The sequence below is a fragment of the Aquarana catesbeiana genome, linkage group LG11 (genome assembly GCF_042186555.1).
Source record: "Aquarana catesbeiana isolate 2022-GZ linkage group LG11, ASM4218655v1, whole genome shotgun sequence".
NCBI classification, from domain to species: Eukaryota; Metazoa; Chordata; class Amphibia; order Anura; family Ranidae; genus Aquarana; species Aquarana catesbeiana.
In genome coordinates this window covers 228,180,447-228,193,451 of record NC_133334.1, presented here as the reverse complement: position 1 = coordinate 228,193,451, position 13,005 = coordinate 228,180,447, and the positions used below count along the sequence as shown (strand labels likewise).

General features: G+C 46.8%; 1 protein-coding gene across 1 annotated transcript in view; it reads right to left on the bottom strand.

Annotated features, from left to right (window-relative positions):
- The window catches only part of LOC141112540 (cytochrome P450 2J6-like), a 62,050-nt gene that overhangs the window by 17,341 nt on the left and 31,704 nt on the right, over window positions 1-13,005 (bottom strand). The window contains exons 5-6 of the mRNA XM_073605457.1: window positions 8,548-8,721; window positions 3,040-3,184 (exon numbers count right to left, since the gene is read on the bottom strand). Coding sequence (XP_073461558.1) covers window positions 3,040-3,184; window positions 8,548-8,721 — 319 coding nt within the window. The remainder of the gene's footprint in view (window positions 1-3,039; window positions 3,185-8,547; window positions 8,722-13,005) is intronic.

Here is a 13,005-nt window from a genome sequence, read left to right as displayed (position 1 = left end):
TCTCCAGCAGCGGAGTCCCTCCTTACATCAGTGTCCCCAGCAGCGGAGCCCTTCCTTACATCCATTTCCCCAGCAGCAGAGCCCCTCCTTACATCAGTGTCCCCAGCAGCGGAAACCCCCCTTACATCAGTGTCCCCAGCAGTGAAGCCCCTTCTTACATCAGTGTCCTGATCAGCAGAGCCCCTCCTTACATCAGTGTCCCCAGCAGCGGAGCCCCTCCTTACATCAGTGTCCCCAGCAGCGGAGCCCCTCCTTACATCAGTGTCCCCAGCAGCGGAGCCCCTTCTTACATCAGTGTCCCCAGCAGCGGAGCCCCTCCTTACATCAGTATCCCCAGCAGCGGAGCCCCTCCTTACATCAGTGTCCCCGGCAGTGGAGCCCCTCCTTACATCAGTGTCCCTATCAGCAGAGCCCCTCCTTACATCACTGTTGTCCCCATCAGCGGAGCCCCTCCTTACGTCAGTGTTGTCCCCATCGGTGGAGCCCCTCCTTGCATCAGTGTCCCCAGCAGTGGAGCCCCCCCTTACATCAGTGTCCCCATCAGCAGAGCCCCCCTCTTTACATCAGTGTCCCCATCAGCTGAGCCCCTCCTTACATCAGTGTTGTGCCCATTAGCGGAGCCCTTCCTTACATCAGTGTCCCCAGCAGCGGAGTTCCTCCTTACATCAGTGTCCCCAGCAGCGGAGCCCCTCCTTACATCAGTGTCCCCGGCAGCGGAGCCCCTCCTTACATCAGTGTCCCTATCAGCGGAGCCCCTCCTTACATCACTGTTGTCCCCATCAGCGGAGCCCCTCCTTACATCAGTGTTGTCCCTATCGGTGGAGCCCCTCCTTACATCGGTGTCCCCAGCAGTGGAGCCCCTCCTTACATCAGTGTCCCCATCAGCAAAGCCCCCCTCTTTACATCAGTGTCCCCATCAGCTGAGCCCCTCCTTACATCAGTGTTGTGCCCATTAGCGGAGCCCTTCCTTACATCAGTGTCCCCAGCAGCGGAGTTCCTCCTTACATCAGTGTCCCCAGCAGCGGAGCCCCTCCTTACATCAGTGTCCCCAGCAGTGGAGCCCCTCACTACACCAGTGTCCCCAGCAGCAGAGCCCCTCCTTACATCAGTGTCCCCAGCAGTGGAGCCCCTTCCTACATCAGTGTCCCCAGCAGTGGAGTCCCTCCTAACACCAGTGTCCCCAGCAGTGGAGTCCTTCCTTACATCAGTGTCCCCAGCAGCGGAGCCCCTCATTACACCAGTGTCCCCAGCAGCGGAGCCCCTCCTTACATCAGTGTCCCCAGCAGTGGAGTCCCTCCTTACATCAGTGTCCCCAGCACCGGAGCCCTTCCTTACATCCATTTACCCAGCAGCAGAGCCCCTCCTTACATCAGTGTCTCCAGCAGCAGAGCCCCTCCTTACATCAGTGTCCCCAGCAGCAGAGCCCCTCCTTACATCAGTAAATGGTTAGGGGGAGGGGCAAAAATATGCAACTGAGCAATAGGCAGCGGCGGGAGAGGTTTACATGCCGTGGCCACTATGCTTCGTGGCTGCTGCTAAGACAGTTGACCCGACATAGCGATTGGCAAAGTCTGCTAAAAGCTACTTATGCAAGTCAATGGAGAAGCGCCCACGGCCCCCACCACCGTGCAATGTATGTGAAGGCGGAACAATTGTCAGCAAAAATTGGGTTAAAACAGGCAGTGAGGAGGTATGGCATCGCTTCCTCACTGCCTCTCAGTGGCCTCTGGAGCATGATCTGGAAGCTAGAAACATTAACCACTTGAAGACCAGGCCTATTTTGAAACTTAAAAAAAAAAAAAAAACTGAACAAAAACAATAATACTTATGCAATGCCAAAAGTGTGCTGTGTAACAAAAAAATCTATCCAGTTGCTGCAATCACCATAAATGTGTGTTTATCTGTCTGTTCAAAGCCCCCCCCCCACTCACTGGAGCAGTGGGCAGTAGAGGGGGTGGGAGCGGGTGGCTCAGGCTCTCAGCAGCTCGCTGAGAGGCTAAGCCGGGTGCCAGTCTAGGGGTCTGGATGGATCCTGACTATATGGTTACAATCATTCCCCAGCCTGGAACGGCTCTGTGATGTCAGCCAACTGCTGGAAACAGGTCACCAGAGTGCAGAATGAACTGCACTCCTGTGATCCACAGGAGAAGTACAGCCAAACGAGCTTTGGCTGTACCTTTCCTTTAACTGCTTCCCGCCCACCATATTGTCAAATCATAGGCTGGCGGGAGCACTCTTGTTCTGGGATGACGTCATATGATATTTTTTCGCGCTTGCGTGCCCACGGCAGGCACGCAGTGAGGCGGTCTGTGGTGCACTCTGTCCCTGGCATACAGTGCATCACTGATCCAGGTAAAGAGCCGATGACAAGGCTCTTTACCCATGTGATCAGCTGTGTCCAACAATAGCTGATCACAGGTAAAGAAGGAAATGCCAGTTATTGGTATTCCTCTCCTCACACTGACAGCGTCGATCAGCGGCATTTCCTCACAGGGAAGATCTGCACAGATAATCGGGGCATTGATCATCAGTGCCCTGATTCAGTGCAGGTCCATCAGTGCCCAGCAGTGATGCCAATCAATGCCCATAAGTGAAGCCAATCAGAGCCCTTTAGTGATGCCAATCAGTGCCTGTCAGTGCTGCCTTTCAGTGACCATAAGTGCCACCTATCAGTCCCATCAGTGCTGCATATTAGTGCCTCCTCATCAGTGCCCATCAGTGCAGCCTAATCAGCGCACATCAGTGAATAAAAAAAATTACTTTTTTTTTATTTACAAAATTTTATAACAGAAACGTGTTTATTAAGCAGAAAATAAGAAACCCAGTGGTGATAAATACCACCTAAAGAAAGTTCTAGCTGTTTAAAAAAAAAAAAATGTTTGGGTACAGTGTTGCTTGACCGAGCAAATATGACAGTGCTGAAAGCTGAAAATTGGCCTGGGTAGGAAAGGGGGTAAAAAGGGCATAGTAGGCAAGTGATTAAAGAGAAGGAAGTTAGTGAAATATACATAACCTAAAGACTGGCTTGAATATCTCTACCTTGAATATCTGGATACATCATCATGTACAGTAGAGTCCACTCCAGGCTGGAAGTTGTGGTTTCTGTCCCGGCAACAAAGAGATCTACCATACACGTAAACAAATTTTCTTCATCAAAAGTTGACTTGTAACCATCTTGATTATCCTGAGTAGAAAACAGAAAGATATTACAAGTACATGAGGAGACTGCCTTCTGTGGAGACGTTCTCCATATAATGAAACGTGAGATTGGTAAGTGGCCTGTGGTCTAGCTTAGCTCTCATTTTATTTCCCTATGCTCATTTATGATGATGAACCGATCAAAAAAACTCAAATAGTGAGGCCTATGATCCAAATAATGAAAATAGGGTTTCTATACAGAATTGTGGGTGTAGAAATATCTGTCACATACATGAATTTCTCCCATCACTCTCCAGAGATTGTAGTAGGCCACAATGACCACCACTGACTGGCAGAGCGCTTACTCATAGCTCATTCCCCTGGGCATGATGTGTAGAAAGAGTCCGCTTGACTGGGGAAAGTTTTTTTTTAAATTGCTACAGCCTGCAGATCACGGCGCCCAGTCTTCACTCTGCCTCCGCCAGTCCGCTTTCTTCTGGGGAATTCTCTGACTGGGATGTCTCACCGGCCCCAGCAGCCGGACCTCAGGCCCCAGCAGCCAGACTCTTGGCCCTGGCAGCAAGGCACCAGCAGCCCAGCCCCAGCAGCCAGACCCCAGGCCCCAGCAGCCAGGCTGCAGGACCAGAAGCCCAGCTCCAGCAGCCAGGGGCCTGGGGTCTGGCTGCTGGGGCCAAGGGTGGGGCCAGATCCTTGGCCCCAGCAGCCAGACCCCAGGCCCCAATCCCCAGCAGCTAGACCCCAGGACCAACAGTCAGACCCTTGGCCCCAGCAGCAAGACCCCAGGCCCTAACAGCCAGGCACCAGCAGCCCAGCCCCAGCAGCCAGACCCTTGGCCCCAGCAGCCAGACCCCAGCAGCCAGACCCTTGGCCCCAGCAGCCAGACCCCAGGCCCCAGCAGCCAGACCCTTGGCCACAGCAGCCAGACCCCAGGCCCCAGCAGCCCAGCTCCAGCAGCCAGAATCCTGGCCCCAGAAGCCAGACCCTTGGCCCTAGCAGTCAGAACCCAGGCCCTAGCAGCCAGACCCCAGGCCCCAGCAGCCAGGCACCAGCAGCCAGACCCCAGGGGCCCAGTAGCCCAGACCCCAGGGCCCACAGCCAGTCCCCAAAAATCAGGACCCAGCCCCAAAAGCCAGACCCCAGGACCAGCAGCCAGGAATCAGGACCAGCAACCAGCCCCAGCACACATTATTTAAGGTAAGTGAAGTATTCTTGGGCTGGGCCTGGGCATCAAAGGGCTATTAATATAATATTGTTTATTTTTACTGTTGTTCAGTGACACTCTAATGTAGTCTATCATTGGGCCTGGAGGGGACTCTATCTATCAGAGATTCTCCAATGATCTCAGAGAGGGCCTCTATTAGATAGACCCACCTCCAGGATCTATTAGACCCCATTGTAGTCTCTAATGGGGCCTGGTGGGGGCTGTAACAGAAACTAATTTAACAGACACCAAGAGGGCCTCTGTTAGAGAGGCTGTATTCCATGGGCATTACATGGGCAATGGTAAGGCTATAATCCATGGGCGCTGGTAAGGCTGTATTCCATGGGCACTGGTAAGGCTGCATTTCATGGGCACTGGTAAGGCTGTATTCCATGGGTACTGGTAAGGCTGCATTTCATGGGTACTGACAGGGGCATACCTAGAGCATCCTATATCTGGCAACCCCCCCCCATGTTAAAATGTAAAAACACCCCACTGTGCCCCCTGCATACCTCTGCATCCCCCAATATCTCTTTGTCACTACTGTGTACCCCCTCTCCACAACTGCACCTCTGGACCCCTTTACATTACACAGCCACCCACAGCTCTGGACCCTTTTACATTACACAGCACCCTGCACCTCTGGACCCCTTTACATTACACAGCACCCTGCATCTCCGGACCCCTTTACATTACACAGCACCCTGCACCTCCGAACCCCTTTACATTACACAGCACCCTGCATCTCTGGATCCCTTTACATTGCACAGCACCCTGCACCTCTGGACCCCTTTACATTACACAGCACCCTGCATCTCTGGACCCCTTTACATTTACATTACACAGCACCCTGTATCTCTGGACCCCTTTACATTATACAGCACCCTGCACCTCTGGACCCCTTTACAATACAAAGCACCCTGCACCTCTGGACCCCTTTACATTTACACTCTGCAGACTCTGATATAAGGGGGGCTCTGGTGAACAGAGACCACCTTACATCATAGTTCCCTTTACACCAGAGTCCACATCATTCCCTCTTACATCATGGTCCGCTGCATCCCCCTTTACATCAGAGTTCCCCCTTGAACTGTAACCCTGCAGGCTCTGATGTAGGGGTAAATCTGTGGACTATGATGTAAAGGAGAACTCTGAAGATTCTGATGTAAGGGGGAACTCTGTGGAATCAGATGTAAGGGGATACTTTGCAGACTCTTGTGTAAGGGGGGGGGGGGCGCTGTGGTGACCAGAGGCCCCCTGTCATCAGAGTTCCTTTTTGCATCTGCAGTGTTCCCCTTCAGTTTAGGGTCCCCCTTGCACTGTAAGGGGTAGTCCTGTGGACTCTGATGTAAAGGTGAACTCTGGGTACTGATGTAAGAAGGACCTCTGGGGACTGGTGTGTAAGGAGGAAGTCTGTGGACTGTAATGTAAGGGGAAACTCTGGCGTAAGGAGGGACTCTTGGAACCCTAATGTATAGCGAAATGCTGGGGACTTTGATATAAGGGGACTCTGATGTGAAAAGAGGGTTCATCCTGACTGCTCCAGTCTTGTTTTGCATGTTACTTACTCCTGACCCCTGTACTCTAAGCATTATGTTGTACATTACATAGTCCATGTATATTATTATGTGCTAGATATACTTTCTGACAATAAATATGCTTATACATTTTTCTAATGGTCTGTCATATGCTTCATCTAAAGTCCCGAACTTTTCCACTTGTACATTACATAGTCTTGACCATGGTGTTCATTGTCGCAACAGTTTAAATAAAGTACTGCTTTAAGGTTGGCTCAGTCAGATTAAATTATATCCTTTTTGTGTGCATAAAAGCATATGGAATGGAAATGTTAAAGCTTTAAAAAATGATCCTTTGTCCTGAGATTTATGAGAAGCTGTCAGTTGTGGTAAAGTAACTAGGAGTATTTTGTGGGTACTGTTATATGTATGCAGTGTACAGTATATAGCAACTAGGAACAGATTCTGTTTAATCAATCCCCTTTAAGACCCTCCCACTGTTAGCCAAAAATCTCGCTATACATACCGATCGCCATGCTACGCACTCCGCAGAACTTGTTTTTGTGTTTTATCCCAGGGTGCCCCAGGCCCTTCATAATCCTTGTCAAGCTCACATTTTGTCACTCTGGAGTTTTTCATTGTAAAGTTGGCAGATTACTTGTTCTGAGTATTGTTAATACTTACATATTGTTTCTGTCATATTTCAGGATGTCAGTAAAAAATGTGCTCAGTCAGTAAATTTGCCATATTTTGTCAGTAAAAAAAGTTGTGGTGTGCTGACAACTCTGAATAACTGTCCCTGTAACTTTACATTAACCCTCCATGTCACCCTAACACTACATCTCCCTCCCTGTAAACTCTTCACTGTAATCCTAATGATAACCCTCACTGTGATCCTAACATTTATCCTGCCTATAACCCTAACATTTTAACTCACAGTAACCCCAACACTAACCCTTTCCGTACACTGTAATCCTAATGTTAAAGGGGTTGTAAACCCTCATATTTTTTCACCTTAATGCATTGACACACACAGCAGGACTCGGGGCCGCCCGCACGCGTGTCCTGAAGGAGAACGCTTCTCCGACGGGACACATCGAGAAGAGGAGGAGCCACGAGCGCCACTGAGGGATCCCAGAAGAGGAGGATCAGGGCCACTCTGTGCAAAACCAACTGCACAGAGGAGATAAGTATGACATGTTTGTTATTTTTTTTAAAAATGAGGGTTTAGTAACCCTTTAACCCTCCTTGTAACCTTCAGTAACACACCCTATAACTCTGACACTACCCCTCTCTGTAGCCCTGACTCTAAACCTTACACGGAAACCCTAATACTCGCACCTCCCCAAAATCCTCCACATGAACACTAATGCCCTGTACACACGGTCGGATTTTCCGACAGAAAATGTGTGATAGGACCTCGTTATCGGAAATTCCGACCGTGTGTGGGCTCCATCACACATTTTCCATCGGATTTTCCGACACACAAAGTTTGAGAGCTTGCTATAAAACTTTATAACAACAAAATCCGTTGTCAGAAATTCCGATCGTGTGTACACAAATCCGACGCACAAAGTGCCACACATGCTCACAATAAATAAAGAGATGAAAGCTATTGGCTACTGCCCCGTTTATAGTCCCGACGTACGTGTTTTACGTCACCGCGTTCAGAACGATCGGATTTTCCGACAACTTTGTGCGACCGTGTGTATGCAAGACAAGTTTGAGCCAACATCCGTCGGAAAAAATCCATGGATTTTGTTGTCGGAATGTCCGATCAATGTCCGATCGTGTGTACAGGGCATAACCCATTTCAAAACCCTAACGTTAAGCCTCTCTGAAACCCTGACATTAACCCTTCTTGTAAGATCAACCCTAACACTAAACCCAAAAGCAAACATTCATTAGATTGCAGTTTACCAATTCCTAGAGGTGATGGCTATATTTGTTTCCTTTTTTAAGGCTTTCGTTCTTTTATTTTTATCTGGTGATACAGACAGTAAGCCTGTTGTTTTACAAACAGAAAAGCTCTCTTTCAGTTATAGGAATGCTATTTAACACTGGCAAGGGTGCTTAAAATTATCAGCTTTTATTTATGTAAAACTTTTATCCCAAAAAGGAAAAGCTGTATGTTGTAACTGTTTATAAAGTATTAGCTGGAGTTTATTTTCAGTTTGTTACTGTATTGAAATCTTCTTATACATCTAATTCAGTGTATACATGGTCGGACTTTTCGACCGGACTTGTACAACAGACGCCAACGGACCAAATCCGGCGGACAATCCGATCGTGTGTGGGCTTCACCGGACCTTCAGCGGACTTTTCCAGTCACAAATCTGATGGACTTTAGATTTGGAACATGCTTCAAATCTTTATGTCGTAACTCCGCCGGACCCATGTTTGCATATTTACTTCTCTTGTGCCAGGATCCTCTGCAATAAGCTTGCCCCATCTGCACCAAAGGATACCCAGGCCTGAAACTCAGTGCTGTTATCTCCTGATTTGTTTTAATCTATGCTATATAGGTAAATGCCTCCTAACATAGGTTCTCACTCTATAATAGAAACAACCCTGCTATCAAGTAATTTATCGAGGCTTTATATTCAATTAAAATTCAGATGTTAATACCAACTCATAAAAGCTTGATGTCAAGATAAATAATTACTCTACCTTATCCAGTTCTTCTAGATAGCAGTCGATGTAGTCTCTGGGTTGTCCAGGCACTCTGGTTCTTTTGTGTTCCTCTAGAACTTCTTTGAGAAACCCAAAAACTATCTTTACATTTCTGAAAATCTTCTGATGTGGTAGAGGAAGATGTCTGACAAATCCAAATGCATTAAAGAGCTGAAGGAAAATAATGTAACAATGCTTAATTTAATTCAATGGGAAAACAGCCAACCATGGGACTCAATCAAATTACCTCTTTTAATATATCAAGGAACACCAAACAATGTTGTAAAATATATATATAATCTCTTATCATCCCCTCTAATACCAACGATTAATGTTAGGCTGACTGGTCTGTAGTTTCCAGGGATTTGTCTCTGTTCTTTTTTGAATATTGGTACCACATTGGCTTTTCTCCAATCAGCTGGTACAAATGCTTTCAGTATGCTGTCCACAAAGATCATGAACAATGGTCTGGCTATAACCTGACTGAGTTCTCTGAGGACTCTGGGGTGTAATGTTGTAGAATTCCATATTAACCTATGTATTTCATATTATTCATATTAATGTGTATATATTATTATTATAATTATCATCATTAATTATGATATTCATATTATTATTATTATATAGTAGTGGTCTTATCATCAATAATATTATTCAATATTAAAGCAATCGTTATTAATCTTTATTAATGTATATTATATTATTCCATAAATATAGAAAATCTTCATTTCTAAATGTTGAACTCTAGATGGCCTCTTTGCTTCATGCTGGTATTTTTTGTAAGACAGTCACAAGTTTACTGGTTGAAAGTTTATCAGGATAGTTCATTTTAAGTTTTTAAGTCCACTACTTAGAAAAGAAACATACTGTATCTCTCCAATGGGCATGTTTAGGGAGTTATGTCTGGTAACTTTAGACAGAAACTTGCAATATATCACACAGTGTGTCAGGTAGTGTGCAAGTCAGCGCTCACTGGCAGCTATAAGGTGGACCATAAGGGATCAATAACAGGGGGGGGGGAACAACAAGATATACCCAAAATGAATTAATAAGAGCTAGTCCATACAGTCCATAGTAGTAAGGGATAGCAAGGAGAAGTCCACAGGATGGATGGATTCACAGGTGGATGGGGATTGCACACACAGTCACCGGCTGGAGACACTGCTGGTTATACACCACCATATGGCAGGTCTGAGCTTATCCCCACAGTGGTCTTCTCATCCCTTGTGATGGCTGATTGCTTGATTGGTGATCCACATCCACCCTGTGTGCAGCTTGCACATTCTCTATTTTATTAGAATATAAATTGTAGATTATAATAGGTATTCTGTCTTTTATATTATGGACTGCAGTAGTAAAAGGTGCATTTTATATTTAGCATATCACTCTTGTAAGTAGCTTTTGTTGTTTATTTTGTCATGTTCCCATCTTATTGTACAGTATTATGTACTATCATCTTTATATATTTGCCTACTTAGTAGTATTAACAAAGATAGCAGTGGGGTTTATTTATTTGGTAAAAGGGAACTCCAAATTTATATATTTTTTATTCTCTAAAAAGAATAGTGAAGAGTGAGGCTTGGTAAAAACAGTACAAACATTTTATTATATGTGCTATATCCAGGGCTTTTTTTCTCATAGAATTGGTGCAGGTACTCCACCCTTTCAAGTCATTATTATTATACAGGATTTATATAGCGCCGACAGTTTACACAGCACTTTATAACGTTAGGGCAGACAGTACAAGTACAATACAATTCAATACAGGAGGAATCAGAGAGCCCTGCTAGTTAGAGCTTACAATCTAGGATCCCTTGTCTCCACCCCCTACCCACCTCCAAGCACCGTCCCTTTAAGACAATACAAAACCAAATATTATTGATGCTTGATATGATTCTATGAAATTTGCAAACAAAAAGCAATAAAAAGAGCCCCTACAGCAACTATAGACCCAGCTAGCAAAAATAGATATCTCCCAGCAACTATAGATCCAGCTAGCAGAAATAGATCCCTCCCAGCAACTTTAGACCCAGCTAGCAAAAATAGATCTCTCCCAGCAACAATAGACCCCTTAGCAACAATAGATCTCCCTAGCAACAATAGATCCCCCCAGCAACTATAGCTCTCCTAGGAACACTAGACCCCCCAGCAACAATTGCCTCCCCCAGCTACAATAGATCCACTCCAGCAACAATAGATCTCCCAGTAGCCAGCAACAATAGACCCCTCTCTCAACGGTAGGTCTGATTTATCTGGGCCCAGAAACGCCCCAGAGTTTCTAGATCCACTCTATATGTTCATAGGCTACAGGGGGGTTTTGGGGTCCCTAACGTTTCTAGATACTATGCGGTGGCGCAGATCTCCCTGCTGGCTATGCTTCACGTGGCCTCGGATGTCCCTTTTTGGGTGTTGCTTGAACTGCCCAACTGTGATCCATATTCAATACAGGCCTTGCTTTGGTTTCCCCATAAATCATGTCCCCCCTCCTTGAGGCCATGATGTTGCATAGTCTAAGGGTATGAGATTCAGTCCGCTACTCGAGTAATTTAATGTCTTCCTCTCTGCCCCTGCTGCCAATCACGCATAACCCCCTCTTTCCCCTAGATTTGACGGAACCCCAGACGTTTTCCTGGTGGCTCTCCCGTGGCTTCACGCGGGTCCAAGATTTTTTCTCCTCCTGCTCCTTCCCGTCTTGGGAGGCCATTTGTGAGACACACAAGGCTCCAGCCGGGGAGCATTTTTGCTTTCTTCAACTAAAACATTGTATTTCAGCCCTGCGCCGCACGTCCATCTACCCCTATCAAAATACCTTCTTCGAATGTGCATGCCAGCATGCCCCAGGGGCCCCTGGCCTTGTCTCCGCTATCTACACATCTTTGTACAGACGCACGTCATCAGCATCCCTCTCCTATGTGTCACACCAGTCCCCAATAGATTTAGAGGACTGGAGTAAGGCTTTGAAAACGATTGCAAAATGTTCTTTCAATACAAACACGCTCAAAGCCACGTATAAGGTTTTTTTAGGTGGTACTGGGTCCCTGTACGGGTCGCCCATGCTTATCCGAGGAGTAGTGATGAATGCTTTCGTAACTTTGGGCAAAGGGGAGAGGTCCTGCATACCTTGTGGTCCTGCCCGAGACTGGTGGGGTTCTGGTCCAGGGTTTTCGACCTGCTCCAGACCCTCTTCGATATAATGGTTCGCAGGGACACAAAGTTGGCCCTATTGCATTGCCTGATTCCCGGCCTATATGCATCCCAGCAGAAGCTGGCTACTTATCCTTTTATATCTGCTAAACGAACCATAGCTCAGGCCTGGAAGACTCAGGGGTGAAGTCACGTATGACTGCCTTGATGCTCCATGAGCAGATGTCTAGCATTGTGATTGACTCACATGCCAAATATCTCAAAGTCTGGGAACCCTGGACTTCTTATGAGTTTCCCTCACTCCAACCGGCTTGTTCGGGCATCGTCTGACTGCTACGCCGTCTGCGTATCTAAGTTTGAGTTCTTTTTCCTTCCTTTTTCTCCTTCCTTCTCTAGACTTTGTCCTTTCTTATGCCCCCCTACCTTCTTTCTGGTTCTTTTTTCTTTTTGTTCTTACAGACTCCATCTTTTGGGGTCAGTCTCAGCAATGGGACCTCCCCTGGGAGGACTGTGAATAGGTTGTGGTATATGGCCTTTTCCCTTCACTATGATTATTATGTTTGTACTCCTCTTGGATTCTTTTGTAATACCCGATCATTCCTTAGCCCCTGCGAGGGTGACCTATATGCTTGCTTTTGAGTTCTTATGCCGCGTACACACGGTCGGACTTTTCGTCTACAAAAGTCCGACAGCCTGTCCGACAGACTTCCGACGTACCTTCGGCGGACTTGCGGCAGACTTTGTTACGACGGACTTGCGCACACACGACCACACAAAAGTACGACAGCCTAGTACGCGGTGACGTACACCAAGTCCGACGAGACTATAAAACGGAAGTTCAATAGCCCGTACGACACCCTTTGGGCTCCTTCTGCTAATCTCGTGTTTATCTCGTGTTAGTAGAAGTTTGGTGAGAGACGATTCGCGCTTGTGAGACTCGTATTTTTCAGTTCGTTTTAACTGTTGTTCAGTCTGTGCTTGTGAGGTTTGTATCTGCTTTTCAGTGCGTTTGGTCAGTTGGCATTGAGAAATCTTTGTTTATTGGCCGCTCGTTCCTGATTTTCAGGTCGTTCTTCACAGGCCTTGCTGTTCTTCAGTGCGTTCTGTTTAGTGCGTTCTGACCAGCCGACCGTTTTGAAGCCATGTTACCTGTACGTACTCGTCGTAGAGCTCGTGCATTGTATGTGCTTGGTGCTGTAGTTTATTCTTCAGCCCAAGACCAGTCCATGAACAGGGCGAGGAGGAGTTCATGGACCAAGAATTGGTTGCTTCAGCGTGACCAGTTCTGTCACATGCCTTTGCTCCGTGAGA